The 19,096-nt window shown below is 41.1% G+C and overlaps 1 protein-coding gene across 3 annotated transcripts in view; it reads right to left on the bottom strand.

Moving 5' to 3' along the window:
- Positions 1 to 303: 303 nt before the first annotated feature.
- MREG (melanoregulin) overlaps positions 304 to 19,096 on the bottom strand; it is a 69,861-nt gene continuing 51,068 nt past the window's right edge. Inside the window, exons 3-6 of one of the 3 annotated variants that reach the window (XR_002914119.3) lie at positions 4,530 to 4,620; positions 3,074 to 3,237; positions 2,290 to 2,507; positions 304 to 964 (exon numbers count right to left, since the gene is read on the bottom strand). Coding sequence is in view for 2 of the 3 variants with exons in the window: in XM_054549808.2 (XP_054405783.1) it covers positions 2,373 to 2,507; positions 3,074 to 3,237; positions 4,530 to 4,620; positions 18,601 to 18,750 (540 nt within the window). In the remaining variant the exon portion in view is untranslated. Of the gene's footprint in view, positions 2,508 to 3,073; positions 3,238 to 4,529; positions 4,621 to 18,600; positions 18,751 to 19,096 lie in introns of all 3 variants that reach the window. The other 2 variants (XM_054549808.2, XM_002812826.6) reach the window with 2 other exon arrangements.

Raw genomic sequence — 19,096 nt, forward strand, 5'->3', positions numbered from 1 at the left:
GTGTTTCAGCCTCTCTGTCCTTTAATTGAAAGGGATTATGGAAAGAATATCTATCCCTTCTTATGTCAGAAATATAACACACATCCAGCTGAAAAGTAAATACAGGAGTCTTTTAATTCCTTGTAAGGAAAATTTCCTGGATAATTCCATGTATTTTAATAATCACAGAGATAGTCCTTATTCATTATCAAAAATACTATGGTAACAATTTATAGATGCAAACAATCTCATCTATTTTGACATAAAAAAGGCAGAAAGGCAAAATACAAATTCTGAGACGGAGAGTAAAACAATACAACATCCTGATATTTATTTATTTTATTGTTTGTTTCACTGTTTGAATGTTTATCTTGCAAGAGCCTACAGAATTGAGAGAAAATATCTGCAGGCTAATTTTACATAACATGAGGCAAAGATTAAGCACTAAATATAAAAAATAAAACTTTTAGCTTGCTTATTAAACTAGGAAGAATTTTCCTGAAACACAGCAGTTAAATTGGTCTACAATGCATTAATAAAAGGAGAACACGGATTTCGCCTATGAAATATTTTAAACATTGTGGACGCTACCAAAAAGCTCATTGGTATATAAAAAGTTTCAAGTCACAGTCCTCTAAGCAGACTAAATACAAGTTAGTTTTTAACCTGAATTCAAAGTGCAAAATCTGTAAAAATAAAAATATTGCCATTGTTCTCAGCAATCTATAGATTAACTTTACAAATCCTTAAAGTCTTTTCAGTAACAGGAACCATGATCTCTTGATAAGTTCCTTGCTTAAGTGGCAAGTAACTTTTGAAGCTGGACTTCTCAATCTGTAGAGAGAAGCAAGCTGCATTCGCAGCATTGCTCCCTTTTGAAAATTATCTTCTGAAGAGAAGGAGTTCCAGCAAAGATCTTCAGTGCAATACTCCCTGCATATGTGCAGGTCTACATGAGAGGTCCCCCCACAGGTGCAGCTGCCAGCTAACGAATCAGAAACAGATGAAAGACAAGAGAAGAAAACAGAGGTCAAACATTTCAGTTTACAGATGCCATTCCAGATAAAATGCCAAGGGCTTGGCCGGGCGCAGTGACTCACGCCTGTAATCCCAGCACTTTGGGAGGCTGGGGCAGATGGATGATGAGGTCAGGAGATCGAGACCATCCTGGCTAACATGGTGAAACCCTGTCTCTACTAAATATACAAAAAATTAGCCGGGTGTGGTGGCACGCGCCTGTAGTCCCAGCTACTCCAGAGGCTGAGGCAGGGGAATCACTTGAACCCAGAAGGCAGAGGTTGCAGTGAGCCAAGATCACACCACTGCACTCCAGCCTGGGTGACAGAGCGAGACTCCATAAAAAACAAACAAACAAACAAACAAAAACAAAAAAAAAAAAACGCCAAAGGCTTTTGGAATAGAAATGGACAATATACAAAGATGAGAGAACCAGATATCAATAATGTTGGGAATTTAAAATGCATGTACCACACATGAACACATAACTCTTTAAATGCAGCTGCAGGAAGTTCCATTTGGGTCTCCGCTCTGTCGCCGAGGCTGGAGAGCAATGGTGCAATCTTGGCTCACTGTAACCTCCACCGCCTGGGTTCAAGCAATTCTCCTGCCTCAGCCTCCTGGGTAGCTGGGATTACAAGTGCGTGCCATCACACCTGGCTAATTTTTGTATTTTTAGTAGAGACAGGGTTTCACCATGTTGGTCAGGCTGGTCTCGAACTCCTGACCTCATGATCCACCCACCTTGGCCTCCCAAAGTGCTGGGATTACAGGCATGAGCCACCGCGCCCAGCCATTCCTTGTCATTTCTATCATCTGATACATCTATACTTCTGAATAATCATAACTGATACTCAAAGAGATGCCCTGACACCCTCCAAGGTTCTACAAGGTGACCAAATCAGAGAGGTCACCTCATGCCTAGTATTATTTGGGGGTTAGCATACATTTTATAATAATTATTTTTAAACTGGCAATCCATTTTGGGACTCAATGACAGCTCTATTAATCATATTGTTTTATTAATTGAAATATTGCACTCAGTCAGTAGGATTAATGATCAGAGATTATGACACAAACAAAACCAAAACTGGAGCAATGGGCTCTCGTAATGGAACCACCCATTATGAACTATCCATCTGACCAACTCTTTAACTTTCTTCCTAAATGTGAGATCACCAAGGCGTTTCAGTGCAGCCTGCACAATTCATGGAGCAGGGTCCTCAGATTAAAGACTTTACATTTATGTAGAATTCAGTATCATTTTTCACTAAGCAAACTCTATTTGCTCACTCTCTTCGACATGTAATCGTCCAACTTTGGTTGACGGCTGAGTCCTCGTGGAAGAATTCCCATTCTGCCCCTGAGCCTCTCCTTTAGGGACTTGGAAATGGAAGGTAGTGCAGTTCTTTCTGGCCATCTGCCACGCATGGAACCCCAGGCTTCTTGGGGTAAGTTCGACGAGCAAGCTTAAAGAACTCTTCTGCAGCATCAAGTGCAATGAGACGGTCCTGCAAAAACAAACAACAAACCAAAAAACTGCTGGCAAGGTAGGAACCGAGACATGTCGATGGGAAAAATCAATCTAACAACAACAAAACCCACCCTGGAAATGAAAATGAGCAAGTAAGACATTTATTAATTTTTTCCTAACAAATGTAGAGACACGCCTTAATCCTTTACTTACATTATCCAAGAAACATTTCCCCACTCCTTAGTGTCCTTTCAGATTATTTTTTAGTCTTATAGGTTATATAAATAATACTTCTCACATCTCTTTGACCTACAAATGGTTCAGAAAATAGACTACACAGGAGAATTCACTGAAAAATACAAACTCTTGAGCTGGAACCCAAGCCTCAGTAGGTCTACGTGTGATACAGAAATCTGAACTTTCAAAACTCTTTAGGTGATTCTGATGCTGCGTGCCACTGAGGACCAGAGTATATAATGCCAGCATCTGCCACCTCATATGTGATAGTGATGGTGGTGTTGGAATACGGAGGATAGTGAATAGTTTTAAAAAGGCAAACAATTAAAGCAAAATTAGGGCAAATGAGAAAAAGCATCCACTTACCACAACAAAGAGATATCTCTCTGAGAGCTCCCAACTTGTTGGGAAAATATTGGTTTCTTCAGCCAGTTTTAACAACATCTCTCGAGCTTTCCTTGTGTTTTTAGAATCACTGATGGTGCTGAGTTTAGTCACTGACAACAAAGAGTCAGCTTCCTTTTGAAAACCTAAGGTACAAAAATGTACCACTCATGTAAACTGGTCCCAAGTTAACAAGTGTCCCCCAGTATGGTCCCTGCAGGAGATTACGAACAGACCCATGTGGATTCTGTACAAGCATGAAGCATCAGAAAACTGAAGCCAAAGGCACTATTCCATGTGCTGCCTCCCAGATCCATGTGATTGGCAGGATATTTAATTATAATTCTTTTGGTATTTTTTTCTCTTTGTTAACTTTTCCCTCAGAGCCTCAGATACTCACCCACTGGCTGCTTGCCACCTTGTTTCTGGTTTGAAGCCCTCTTTCCTGTCCTCCCTACTCTTTACTTTCTCCCCTGTCCCCAGAATTCCTACCTGCCTCCCAGCCTGCAAAGTGGTTCCCTCCAGGCTGTCCTTCTCCAAACCTAGATTTCCTTCCTCAGGGTAATATGATTAGCTGGTAAAAATCACTTACCCAAAAGTATAAAGGACTCAAAGACTTAAACCTATTTGGAGTAACTTACATTGTTTAAAAAAAAAAAAAAAAAAAAGGCTATTAGCTCACAACAATACTAGATATGCAAAGAGGGCAGCGGTCCCATCCCATTGCATGCCAACCAAAGCCATAGAGATCGGTCACATGACCCCCCACGCTTGAAAAGTGATGATGCCAAGATGTCATGTTCCCTTTCAAAGCAAAAGGATCAAGGACTTCAGAACTGATAAATTCACTTTTTAAACATTGAAGCAGGGTTATTTTATAATGTGGGGGTCACATTTATTGTATCACAATCCTGGGAGAACTGAGAAAAATCATTATCATTAACCATTAGTGATGAGGGCAGGTATCTACCCTAATGCCACAAGTATTTTTCCCAACCTCGAAGCTTTTCTTCCATATTTCTTCTGAAATTCTACACTGAGTTTTGCTGTCTGTCTTGCAAACAATATTTCTCCCAACCTGCTTCATCTTACAAAGCTATGACTAATTGGCCAATACCCCATCTAATTAAATTAATTTACAATGGCAAAAAAGTAAATGGTAGTGCCCACATGACTGCACTGGCCTGTGTACCCTATACTAGGGACAGATGGAGTAACACATGGCAGAGTGTGTCCTGAAGACATGGACTGGTGACATCAGAAACATCAGGCATTTATGCTTGAGGATATAAGAGCAAGATTGGGAAAATAATTAGTACACAGTAGCCCTAATTAGTCAATTATTGACATTCCTTTTATAAAAACCATGGTGAAGAAATTGAAGAATAACGATCACAACTAGTTATTTTTACCATTTCACAATCTCTTTCAGACTTACCTAAATCTTCTAAGATGCGCTTCCATCTGTTTCTTACTTCCCTTCGAATCTGCCGCAGGGTATGGATATCATAGTTGAGTTTCTGCCACTCCTGTAGGAAAATAAAAGTTTAGTTTTATTTATACCTCTTGGCTTAAACCTCTATCTCATTCCCAAACTTCATGTTGCCTAAACACGTGGCTCTTCTCTTTTATTAATCTTCAAAGCACGCCTAAAAGAAGAGAAGGAGATGGATGAGATAAAGTTGATAGGAATAGTATCAGCTACCACTGCTGGAGAATCTGCTCTGCATCAGATGATATGGCACCTTGCATAAATTATCTTACTGAAACTCTTCATATTACATATTCTCTCAACTTAGTGATCTCACCTGTAAAGTGGAGTTAACAATGATAAATATTCCATTTAAGAATGTTATAAAGATTGATGGCATACAGAAAGTACAATATCTGCACACAGTGAGCATCTAATAAAATCTATATATTATTAAAGCCATTTTATAGATACAGTAACTGAGGCCCAAAGAGCTTCCTTGGCTAATCCAATGTCATCAGCTAATAGGTATCAGAACAGATATTTGAACCCAAGTCTGGCTCAAAAGTTCATAAGAAACTGACACACAAAAAAATCTATGTCTCCCTTTGTAGTCAGAATAAAGTAGACCCGAAAATCCCAAGTTTCTTGATTCCTGGGCAATGTTTCCTTCACCACCATATCTCAGCAACATTCTTTTTTATTCATTTTCCTTTGATAGGATGAATCTATCACAAATTCAACTTTATCAACTGATTAAAGTTCTTTATCAGTCCTATGTATAGGAGGCCATCATGTTGTTCCAATACAGAACTTGAATCTTTTAGGAGCATTAGGGTCTTTATCGAGATAAGTGTGCCTTTAAAATGTCATAGAAATTTGTTTTTAAGGAGGCTTGTCACTATGGAGCAGTCATTTTTTAGAGTATACCTTTTACTGTTTCTTAGCAAAGACATTAACCACACAGCTATCCTAATGCACAGCCCAAAAGAACATCGTTCTAAATGCTCGATTTAGGACTCAAGTTATATGATATTTTGACTCCTGTAACTGAAAATGTTTCAATGATGCCATTATTTCTCTACTAAGTTCTGTTCAAGGCTTGCCTTGTTGATTGCTAATCAACTCATGACTGGTTAAGAAAAACCAATTTAGCTGCCATTCGCAAATGTTTATAGATACCACTTTGAAAAACAAAAGCTAGCAAAACAAATTGTGTTTCGTTATGACTGCATTTTAGATCTTGAATCTGAGGATATGCCATCAGCAAGGCATGGGCTTTCAGCTATTTTCTAGAAGTCAAGAAGTAGCAAGTTTGAACACTTTCGCCTGGTCCTCTTTTATTTTACCAAAGGCATGTTGAACATGCATGTGCACATGTGCATGGTGATTGGGGTCAGGGACAAAGTCTGTGACCTTGGAAGAGGGCAAAGTTAACTAAGTCATACAAGAAATATGCACCCCTGGCCATATCTTTAGCATCATGTTAAAGCATACCTATCTAATCCCCCACAGACTATGTAAGTTGTAGGGGAAAAAACTCAAGTACTGCTGTCTTCATTGGATGGGCCTTATTATACTTACTTGGCCACTCAGTATAGCATATTGGAAAATACTGTGGGTGCTGAGCCTGAGTGTCTGGGTTTGAATGCCAGCTCTGTTATTTACTGACAGCCTGACTTCAGGGAAGTTCTTAACCTCACTGTTCCTCAATTGCCTCATCTGCAATATGGGGATAATAAAACTACCTACCTACCTCATTAGCTTATTGTGAGGATCAAATGAGTTAATACAAGCCCTTAAAATGGAGGTGGGTCCACATCCTCCTCCAAATCAGTGTAGCACAATTAAGAAACAATCCTAGGTCAAGAACGCTGGCTCACACCTCTAATCCCAGCATTTTGGGACACAGAGGTGAGCAGATCACTTGAGGTCAGGAATTCGATACCAGCCTGGCCAACATGGCAAAACCCTGTCTCTACTACTACTACTACTACTAATAATAATAATAATAATAATAATACAAAAATTAGCTGGAGGTGGTGGCACACACCTGTAATCCCAGCTACTACTCAGGAGGCTGAGGCAGGAGAATCGCTTCAACCTAAGAGGCAGAGGTTGCAGTGCGCAGAGATCGCACTACTGCACTTCGGCCTGGGTGAGAGTGAGACTCTGCCTTAAAAAAAAAAAAAAGAAGGCCAGGCATGCTGGCTCATACCTATAATCCCAGCACTTTGGAAGGCTGAGGCGGGTGGATCACTTAAGGTCAGGAGTTCAAGACCAGCCTAGTCAACACGGTGAAACCCCGTCTCTACTAAAAATACAAAAAATTTGCCGGGTGTGGTGGTGTGTGCCTGCGGTCCCAGCTACTCAGGAGGCTGAGGCAGGAGAATTGCTTGAACCTGGGAGGCAGAGGTTGCAGTGAGCTGAGATCACGCCACTGCACTCCAGCCTGGGCAACAGAGCAAGACTCTGTCTCAAAAAAAAAAAAAAAAAAAATCCTCCAGGACTCAGAATTATTTCTACTATGAGCATGGAGGACATGATACATTACATTATGCAGTATGCAATTTGTGAGGACCTCCAGAAGAAAAATTTCTCTGCTCTAAGTACTAGATGGTTTTATCTTTCCTAAAAATTATTTCATCTTTCTGGATGTTGTAAATTTTATAACTGATCCATTTCCACTTGTGCCTGAAAATTTCAAGTCCTTTCATGAAAAAATATATACATATAGGATTTCACAAGCATTTCTGAATTACTTCAATTTCTGGCTACTTTTTATGACTTTATTCATATTTTCCTCTTTCTTTCCTGTCTTATTCTAGTTTATCTTATCTCACTATACTTTTATGTAGGTTGCCTTAACTCCTTTTAGATAAAAAAAGATGACAATAAAATAAACAAAATATTAGGCAGTGCTACACTGTGCTTATTCTCAATGAAAATGACCCTGCTTTCTGGACTTCATGAAAAGTGACCAGATTGTTAGTCACACTTGATTAGAGACCCACTCAATCAATCCTCGGATGAGTTGCCTCATATGTTCACACAACTTTAACTTATGAAACAAACCACTAGGTGGCTTTGCCAACTTGCAATTACAGGTCTCTGCCAATTTTTCTTTTAGCTCCTTAGGCTGATGTCTTAGGCCTTGTTCTAAGTGCAGCCAAATCTCTGTTTTTCAGAGACTCATTCATCATTGGATCATCCAGGCTTTGGACTTTTAAAACATCCTTCCCTTCCTGCTGTCCATCTATTAGTCATTTTGCTATTCCTAAATATCTACAATGAATGTGATACGAATTCATTCAGTTTCAGTGTCTGTTACTCTGATAAAACATTTTATGGGGAAGCAACACATAACTAATAATCAATATGAGATTAAAGATCTGCTAAGGATGGGTCCATAATTGATGCATCTTTGGATCGCACCTTCCCCTACCATGGTTTTGGGACAGCTTGCACATGACAGGTGCTTGTTAAAATTAGTGGAATGAAACTATGGATGTCATACTTCCATATTATTACTGTCTTCTTTTGACAGAACAGTCATGAATAATCATACATGAAAGTATCTGGAAATTTTATGCAAAATTTAAAGCTCTAAAACCAGTAGAAGCATTGGTAGGGTTTTAACTAAGAATAGGCACTTGATTAAATAATTGGTAAGAGGAGAATCTGGATTCCTCTTAAACATGTGACTCCAAAGAATTGGATCTTGATATGGTTTGGGTCTGTGTCCCCACCCAAATCTCATATCGAATTGTAATCCCCATGTGTTGAAGGAGGGGCCTGGTGGGAGGAGACTGGATCATGGAGGTGGTTTAGCACCATCCCCCTGATGCTGTCTTGTAATAGAGTTTTCACAAGATCTGGTTGTTTGAAAGTGTGTAGCGCTTCCCCCTTCTTTCTCTCTCTCTTTCTCTCTCTCTCTCCTGCCACTGTATGAAGAAGGTGCTTGCTTCCCCTTCACCCTTTCACCATGAGTGTAAGTTTCCTGAGGACTCTCAGCCATGCTTCCTGTACAGCCTGTGGAACTCTGAGTCAATTAAACCTCTTTTCTTCATAAATTACCCAGTCTCAGGTCGTTCTTTATAGCAGTGTGAGAACAAGCTAATACGGATCAAAATGCAGCAAATGAAAAATAGTGATGTAAAAAATTTTATCCACTTACGTCTCTCCACAACTAAAGAAACTAACTCCCCTACTCCCTGGTGTTAGAGCAAGTCTTCTGATGTCCCTCTCCAATTTTTAAATTGTAATGATTTATTTTTTAAGCTTGAAACAAATAATTTGAAAATAACAGTTAAAGGTTAATTACATATTCTTCCCTAGTGACTTCAATGCAATTCTACCAGACATCAAAAGCTAAAGTCTTATTTTCTAAAGTAATATTTTATCTGTTTCTCCTTAATTTCTGAAATAATATAGTGTGGTCAATGTGATGCCGTGGCCCTGAACTGTAACAATGGGTCAATTAGCAAAGGTGTAGCAAAAGAAAACATACTGAGCCAATTTCATAAGATACCTGAGAACAAGTCAAACTGAAAAACATAATTGAAATCAATAACTGAAGATGTTTATAGCTGAATTCTTGGGGTTTTTTTCCTCGTCAGTTGTTGGCCAAATCAGATTAGGGCTGCTAGATAAGAAGGTTGAGGCAGCAAGATGAAAGGCAGAAAGAACTCAATGTCCTGCCACCATCAATGGCTAATTCTCCTCCAGCTTTCGATCCCCAGGAGCTGACCTTGACCTTGAGTCCTGATTTAAGCTCCTCAGATCACTTTCTCATGCATAAAACTAAAACAACATTTGATTCTTTGACCAGCATTTCCCCATTTCCCCCACCCTCTATTCCCTGGCAATGACTGTTCTACTCTGCTTCTACGGGTTTGACATTTTTAGATTCCACATATAAGTGAGATCATGCAGTAATTGTCTTTCTGCGCTTGGCTGATTTCACTCAACACAATGACCTCTAGGTTCATCCATGTTGTCACAAGTGGCAGGATTTCCTTCTTTGTTAAGGCTGAATAGTATTCCACTGCAATATATTTACCAAATTATCTTTATCCATTCATTCATCCATAAACACTTAAGTTGTTTCCATATCTTGGCTATTGTGAATCATGCTGCAATGAACATGGGAGTACAGATATACATCCCCATAGTGTATATATGGTGACTATAGTTAACAATACTGTATTGTTTACTTGGAATTCAATATGATTTTAAGTGTTCTTACTACACACGTGCATGTGCACACACACACAGATGGTAGTTATGAGTGGTAATGGATGTGTTAATTAATTTGACTGCGGCAATCACCACACAATGTATATGTATATCCAAGCTTCATGTTGTATATCTTGAATATATATAATTTTCACTTGTCAATTAAATATTTTAAAATTAAAACACAACATTTGATTCTCATCTGTATTACTGAGTTTGTAGATAAATGGGATTGTTTAAAAGTACTTTTTATTTCTTATAAAAAAGGGGACTTATTCATTTAAAGAAATATATTCTAACAATAACTTACATATATTTTAAACCATCTTAAACTCTTAGGAACAACTTCAAAAGAGATCAATTTATTTTTAATTATAAAAATAATATAATCACATAGAAATACAATATCAAAGAGAACAGAAAGATACAAAATGAAAACTAGAGGTTTTCATTTTTCATTTAATCCTCTTCTTCCAGTCTAATTCCTCAGAGATAGCTATTGTTGAACATTTCCTCTTCTTCTTCTTTTTCTGATAGCTACTTTCATAACTCCAAGAATAGGCTTATACTTCCAATTTCTCATGTGTTAACTTTAAACTTCCTTGTACTCCCTCTATGAACAAAGAGTAACTTAGCTTTTCCTCTGTGCACATGTGTGCTCTCTCTTTCTCTCTCTCCCCCTCTCTCTCTCCTATCTCATTGCAAGGGAGGCTGGAAAAGTGAGGAAGCAGATTATCAATAGCACTTTGGACCAACCACGATTCATCCCTTAAGGTTGGCACCTTGCTGCCCCAAACAAAAGCTGGATTCTGATGGCAAGGAAGAAAGAAAGGGCATGAACACCGGGGCAGCTAATACGTTTGCCACAAGTAATATGATGTTTTCTTTGCCAACATCTGTTATCCCCTTCTCCCATCAATCTATTAAGTACACTCAGACTTTCCCTTGCAGAACAGTTATAGTCTTAGCTCTCAGAGCGGACACTGATTGGCTTATGCCAATAAACTCATTTTTGGCTGTATATTAGAATCACCCAAGGAGTGTTTTAAAATAGCCATGCATGGGATTCACTTTCCAGACCAATGACATCAGAATCCCTTGAAGGGGTTCCAGGTTTGCGATCCAATGACCAAGCCAACTAGCATAACCTATTGGTTCAGGGATGGGCACATAACCCAACTCAAGCCAAAAGAGAGGCAGTGAAATCCATGAAGCTTCTGGAGCAATCAAGAATGGTGTTTTCTCTTCCCCTGCACAATGTGATATGAAGGTGCAAAATCTGGAAATGCTCTCATCACTTTGACTAGCCTGAGAAGAGCCAGATTAAGCAAGAAGTAACACTCAGAGAACAAAGTTGAAAGAATCACAGAGATATAGAGCCTATGGATATCCTGAGACTCTGGGTCAATTCTCATCTGAAGTCAGACCTACTTCAGGAACTCTCTGTTGCCTTAGCCAATTCCATTTGGGTTTAGACAATTGGAGTTCTTTTTCTGGCCCTTGCATTGGAAACATTCATGTTGTAAAGCCTGCTCATTGAGTATATAAAGGACAATATAGATACCACACAAAATGTTAGCTTCATATTTTCCCACCCTCACCCCCAGGAAAAATTTTCAGTGCATAGATTTACCTAGCAGGGAATAGATAGGGCTTATAGCAGATGCAATGTTAATGGCTCTGCCTAGATCCCAATCTTTCTGTCCCAAAAGTGTCTTAGGCAATGACACAGATATAACAGTAGCCCTTGTCTGTAGCCAGGGCTTACTTTATGGTGCCTCCCCTGAATTCTGTCCAGCAGAGCAAAGCCTCTGACTCTCGTGAAATGTTGCTATAACAAAGGAAAGAGGTGGCTTACATCTAATTGGCTAATTTCTTCCAAAGATCCAAGCAAGAAGGGTCTAACTATGATTGGCTTAACCATTCAACTCTCTTATGAAAATAGGTTGAATCCTTCTGGCTGGATCTAATGACCAATTCAAAGTTCACTTTTGATTAAAAACTTTGAGCTAAAATCTATTCACCATCTGAAGACCAACCATTAAGATGACCTTGTCTTTTGTCTTTCTTGGATGGTGAAAAACCATCTTCAGAGGAAGATGTTCATACTGAGGCTAAAATGATCCTTATTGTATTTGATCTGTGTGCGTGCACACACACACACACACACACACACACACACAAAACAATCAGAAGAGTATTGCTCAAATATTATAGATGACACTCTGGTGAAGTTATGTAACTTGCCCCATGCCCAACCGCAAACAGCAGCTAAGCCAGAACTCAAATCTAAGTGCATCGAATTCCAAAGCCCACAGACTCTATAAAAAAGAAGAAACAAAAAAGAATGACTATTGTTGTTTCCTCAAATTATGCTTCTTTTTTCTTATGCATTCACTATTTTATTTTATTTTTTTTTTTTAGAGAAGGAGTTTCGCTCTTGTTGCCCAGGCTGGGGTGCAATGGCACGATCTCTGCTCACTGCAACCTCCCCCTCCCAGCTTCAAGCAATTCTCCTGTCTCAACCTCCTGAGTAGCTGGGATTACAGGCATTCACCACAATGCCCAGCTAATTTTGTATTTTTAATAGAGATGAGGTTTCATCATCTTGGTCAGGGTGGTCTGGAACTCCTGACCTCAAGTGATCCGCCCACATTGGCCTCCCCAAGTGCTGGGATTACAGGCGTGAGCCACCGCACCTGGCCACATTCATTATTTGTTAAGGTAATACATTTATATGATTCAGAAAGTACTAAAGGTTCTGTCCACCAGTCACTAGTGTTCTCTCCACAGGTAATTAATGTTACCAATTTTATCAGCATTTTCCCCACAAACAGTAGCATATTATACCTTGCACTTTTCATTTAATAATATGTTTTAGCAATCAGCCTGTATCAAAAATGTAAGATCTGGGCTCTTTCTTTGACTTTTTTACCATTTAGTATAGACAGAAATGGAATAATAAACATATTTGTTTTATAGAAAATGCCCCCCCATATTACAATATTTTCCTGCATCTGCCTTAAAACTTGAACATTCCTTAAGATTTTTCACTTCCTAGTCATTCTTTCCAATATCACTGTTGAAAAGCATTAAGCTCCCACGTGGATTCATGCACCATATACAACCCTTTGGGAATTTTCATTTCAACTCAAACAGCAAACTAAAAGAATATGCCACACTGCTGGGACGATGACAACACTGCATTACAAAAATTAAATACATCTAAATCACAGACTAAAAATTAGAGTAGTTAAATACTTTTACTTGGAAGTGGCAGCTTCTTGGTAAAATGAATTCTTTGAATATGATGACTGTTGTCTCTTTCCTTTCAGTTTTCACCAATTGACATCATCTTATGCTGCTTCTACTTAAAATGAAGAGGGATTATCCAAAAGATAGAAAAAATGTATTGACTGCTTCTCCAGTTTAGTTTTCTTTCATTTTGTAGGTAGTAGGAAATATCAGATAAGGTGGAGAAAGACATATAATACACGGTGGGAATCTGGATTATCACCAGCATCTAGGAAATCCTCTCATGTTTGTCTTTCACAGAGAAATGTGAAATAGGTAATGCAGACTAGGGTAGTTTTTCCGCTACTGAAGAGTACACAGAACTGTTGATGTCAGTCTGGAGAAAGGTCTCCAGTAATGCACCGTGGGACTCAATTTTGGAGCTGATTTTTATCAGTGACTCGATGAAGTCAAAGATCACAAAAGTAGAAAGGATTACTAGTACATGGAATCATAATGTCAAACGTATAACAAATAAAGCCTGTGAGGTACAATCTAAAGGCCAAAATTTATTAGGAATAAATAAAAATACACCCTACTTTTAGGTTGAAAAAAATCAACAAAGCCAAAGCAGCAGATCCAGGGATCGGCCTACAGAGCAGTTCATGTGAAAGAAAGGCTAAGGCCTTGGATAAACCAAATGTTCCAAATCTACCCAAAATGTGGCATTCCTGAGGATTAACTGAGTTAATATATGTAAAGAGATAAGAGTGGTACCTAGAAAATAGTAAATACTCTGTAAATATTACATCTATCTATCTACCTACCTACCTACCTATCTAATCTATCAATCATCTATCTGCCCTTTTTTGCAGATGCCTTTAAATCCTTTTTGGGTTTTGTCAGTTAGGTGATACAGAAAATAATATATATATCAAAAGAGCCTGTAGAAATTAAATTTCTAGAAATTAAAAATTTTATAGTACATTTCTTTTGGTGGTGTTTGTTGTTGTTTTTGAGATAGTATCTCACTCTGTTGCCCAGGCTGGAGTGCAGTGGCATGATCATGGCTCACTGCAGCCTCGACCTCCCAAACTCAAGCAATCCTCCTGGTTCAGCCTCCCGAGTTGTTAGGACTACAGGTGTGCACCACCACGTCCAGCTAATTTTGTTTACTTTTTGTAGAGATGAGGTCTCACTATGTTACCCAGGCTAGTCTCAAACTCCTGGGATCAAGTGATCCTCCCGCCTTGGCCTCCCAAAGTGTTGGGATTACAGGCATGAGCCACCATACGTGGTCTAAAAATCGTATAGTGTGTTTCTGTATAAAGTATAGAAATTATACTTCAGTGCTCCAGTTGGGGAGGTCTGTGTTACCCTATGAGACGGACACCCTTATAATCCATCTTAAGATGAGGAAACTGAGACTGAAGTAACTTCCCAAAGCGCACACAGCAAGTAAGTGAAAAGCTGGGATTTGAAACCCAGACAGTCTGGTTGTGCGGCTGACACATTGAGCCACTATCCACGCTGCCTGTTAGAACAGGACAGGAGAGCGTGGGCAAGGCAGGAAGGAAGGAAAAGAAGCAGAAAAAATAGAGAAAAAGCAACTGATTCAAGAAAAGACCAACCTGAAGCCACAGCAGCTACGCCTGAGGAGGAACTAGGAAAACACAATTGAAATCTGGAGAGAAAACAGAACTTTTCTAGAGGCAGAGAATTCCCCGCATCTAGCACAGGATGCTGCCAAACCCAAAGATGTTCTTTTTCCGAAGGGTGGATTCACGGGACACAGCGCCCTGGTGCTTCCTCTGGGGACTTCAGCGCTCCTCTTCCTCCTCAGAGCCAGTGGCAGGACCCTCCAGCCCCTCCTACTTTTCCCATCCCTCCCTCCCCCACACTCTCCTCTCCACTTTGTCCCCACTTCATCTCTCAAGGAGTTTGAGGAAGGTAAACCATTCCCCTCAAGAGGAAGAAAGAGACAGGCGGGCAGGAGCCACAGAGGTCTGAGATTCTAAGGACTGAGGAGAGAAGGTAAATATTTGGGGCTGAGCTGTGCTTGTCTGCAGCAGGGAGGGCTGTGAGATTCCCTGATACTTTTCTGAAAGGAGGTTTCAGGCTTCTAGACTGAGAAATCCCCAGGAAGACTTACCTAAAGTAACTCCTCGGCTCTTCCCACTTCCTTCCCCCAGCTCTCATCTCAAAAGGAAGCCTCTCCTTGGAAACCACCCTGGACAGCATGCCCCATTTTTCCCCCATGCTTGTGAGATTACAGCTTTAAAACTATTCACAATAGCAAAGACTTAGAACCAACCCAAATGTCCAACAATGATAGACTGGATTAAGAAAATGTGGCACATATACACCATGGAATACTATGCAACCATAAAAAATGATGAGTTCATGTCCTTTGTAGGGACATGGATGAAGCTGGAAACCATCATTCTTGGCAAACTATTGCAAGGACAAAAAACCAAACACCGCGTGTTCTCACTCATAGGTGGGAACTGAACAATGAGAACACATGGACACAGGAAGGGGAACATCACACACCGGGGACTGTTGTGAGGTAGGGGGAGGGGTGAGGGATAGCATTAGGAGATATACCTGATGCTCAATGACGAGTTAATGGGTGCAGCACACCAACATGGCACATGTATACATATGTAACAAACCTGCACGTTGTGCACATGTACCCTAAAACTTAAAGTATAATAAAATAAAATAAACAAAATAAATAAATAAAATAAAATAACTCCTGATTCAGAACCCAGCCAAGTCCTCTTCAGAGTTCGTGCAGCAAACCAGTTTCACTCACTCACATGATGGGCCTCTTCCTCCCAGAGTTAATTAGCTGCACATTTTAACAAACACCCAAATGTTTGACTGTATTTGCCAAACCCAAGAGAAAAAAGATTCCACAAGAAATGAGCTCACTTCTCTTCATAGGACAGCTGGCCGTACTGACGCAAGCAGCCACAGTGCCCTGCCCTTAATGAACTCCTTGACCTCCTCAAGCTCCAGTCCATTCTCCATCCCTCCCTTCACTGCCAAATGGCTTAGACTGGGAGCCTCCATTGCTCTTCTCACTTCCTCCTATCCCCTGATCACCAGCCCCCAGCAATCTGCCTTCTTCAGGCCTGCTCTCTATGGAAAGGGCTAAGGTATTAATACTTCCTCCCCATCCCACTAGTGACCTGATTTAGGGGAGTCTTATAGTCCTTTCCAAAGACCCTCACCACCTCTAAAGCATTTAATCCTGATGGCCATACCCTTCTTAACATGCCTTTCTAGGTTTCTAAGGGAAAGGGAAAAGGAGATGAGCATTTATTAAGTGCCCATTGAGTGCCATGGGTAGTAAGTCCCCCACCACCCTGTGAGGTGGGTATTAGTATCCCTATTTTGGGGAGGAAAGCGACAGTATCCTGCCTAGAGTCTAAGTCAAGAGGAGCTCTGGGATTCGGGATCTGCTGCCTCTAAAGCACATCCTCCAGCTGATCCCCGTCACTCTCAGCTCTCTTCCCTCTGCTGGTTCCTCCTCCTTCATCTCTTCCTTTGCAGTCCTTTCCTAAGGCTCTGTCTTAGGTCTTCTTCTCACCTCTGTCTCCCTAGATAATTTCCCCTAATGCCTCAATTTCTCTTGTCATTACTTCTCTCTAGTGACTCCTAAGTCTCTTACTTTAGTCCTCACCCCAAGCCTTGGCTCTAGGTCTCAATTTCCACCTTTCTGCTGGATGTGTCCAAGTGGACGGGCTGCTGACATGTGGATGAGCCCAATCAGACTCCACCATCCTCCTGCAAGTCGCCCTTCCACCTTCTGTTCCCAACTTTGTCAACTGCTGCTCACTCCCTTAATCCCATCTTCCAAATCTAAGCCAGCCACCTCAGCTTGTTGATTTTCCCTCTGCACAAGTTTCTTACTCTTTTCTGCCTTAATTGGCCTGAATGCCAGCAGAAACTGGTTCCCCTGCTTCCAGAAGATAAATTCTCCAATCTCCTCCCAACCTGCTGTCTTCCAAAGATGAGATTGGGTCACTTCCCTCCCTGAAAACTTCAGTTGTTCCATACCGCTTACTGAATAAAGTTTCAATCCCAAGAAGGTTACCCATGATCTGACCTTTCTGGTCTTGTTCCCAATGACAGCCCTCCACACACAGTCTGCCTCTGACACTTGGGACCACCACTCTATCCTCCAGCACACCTTGAATGAACCTGCATGCCTCAACCATGTTCATTCATGGCCTCCTCCCTCTGTGATCTAAATCCTACTCACCCTTCCAGGCTCAGCTCAAATGCCACCACCTCTGAGAAGTCTCTGCTGTTCTTACCAATTGAAAGTAAACTGCTGCTTCCTTTGAACTTCCTCAGTTCCTTTATGAAAATTGTTGTAGAGTTACTGACTGTATAGATACTCCTTTTTTTTTTGAGATGGGGTCTCACTCTGTCGCCCAGGCTGGAGTGCAGTGGCGTGATCTCGGCTCACTGCAAGCTCTGCCTCCTGGGTTTATGCCATTCTCCTACCTCAGCCTCCCGAGTAGTTGGGACTACAGGTACATCCCACCATGCCCAGCTAATTTTTTGTATTTTTAGTAGAGATGTGGTTTCACCGTGTTAGCCAGGATGGTCTCAAACTCCTGACCTCATGATCTGCCCGCCTCAGCCTCCCAAAGTGCTAGGATTACAGGCATGAGCCACCACACCCGGCCAAGATACTCTTATACCATAGGCATCTATAATGTCTCCTTTATTAGCAGAGTATAGGCTACCTGACCACAAGAACCAGGATTCGCCTAGGTCCTACCCAGTGCTTTGTACACAGCAGTTCCTCCAGTGGGGCTGCTGAACTGCACTGCACATGATGATGCACGTAAAAGCCAAGTTCTGGCCGTGCTCGAGTGCCTATCGTGAATACTGAAAGCCACACTAAATTTTATTGGAAAAAGTCACTTGGGCTATAATCCATGTGAATTCTGAACAAGGCAGATTTATATAATTATGATATTTGGGCTGGGTGCAGTGGCTCATGCCTGTAATCCCAGCACTTTGGGAGGCTGAGGCGGGCGGATCACAAGGTCAGGAGATCAAGACCATCCTGGCTAACATGGTGAAACCCCGTCTCTACTAAAAATACAAAAATTAGCCAGGCGTGGTGGCAGTTGCCTGTAGTCCCACCTACTCGGGAGGCTGAGGCAGGAGAATGGCGTGAACCCAGGAGGCGGAGCTTGCAGTGAGCCGAGATGGTGCCACTGTACTCCAGCCTGGGCGGCAGAGCGAGACTCCGTCTCAAAAAAAATAAAAAATAAAAAATAATAATAAAATAAAAAAAAAAACACCTGGGCCTGGACGGTGTCAAGGAGGGCACCCTCTTCCGGCACTACAAAAGCTGACTCTCTGCATCTACCAGGCATGGTGTGCAAGCAAAAAAGATAAGATTGTATTTCACTGTTCCTAGACAGCTGGCGCACTCATTAACTGTCTGCCCTCACCTCAGCCCAAATGGAAAAGGATCAAATGACACAGCAAAGAAACATAGTGACTTAGAGGATAGGCAAAAGACTGGACTAACCTTGGAGTAGCGGTTGGCAGGGGGTGGAGGCCAGGAGGGGCCTGTGCCCAGCGGTCTGGCACCTTCAAGACTTAGAGGGGCCCTCAATAACTCCCAACAATGGTTGGCTTTATGCTTTAGCTTGGATGTCTCACCACCCTGGAGCACTCCCTTTAAGAAAGGTTTGTCTATTGGTAACCAGAGCTGAGGAAAATGAGCCTTTTTGGCTGGGCAGGTCAAACTCGGATGTAGGTATCTCTCTCCATGCCTCATTAGACCTACTCATTCTGTGAGAAGAGAACTAGCTTCTAGGTATCAGATTCACATGCAGGTCTCCTCCTCCTTTTTTTTGAGACAGTGTCTTCCTCTGTCGCACAGGCTGGAGTGCAGTGGCGCAACGTTGGCTCACCGCAACCGCAACCTCCATCTCCCGGGTTCAAGTGATTCTCCTGCCTCAGCCTCCCGAGTAGTTGAGATTACAAGTGCCCACCACCATGCCCGTCTAATTTTTGTATTT

Source organism: Pongo abelii, chromosome 11, assembly GCF_028885655.2.
Source record: "Pongo abelii isolate AG06213 chromosome 11, NHGRI_mPonAbe1-v2.0_pri, whole genome shotgun sequence".
Taxonomy (NCBI): Eukaryota; Metazoa; Chordata; class Mammalia; order Primates; family Hominidae; genus Pongo; species Pongo abelii.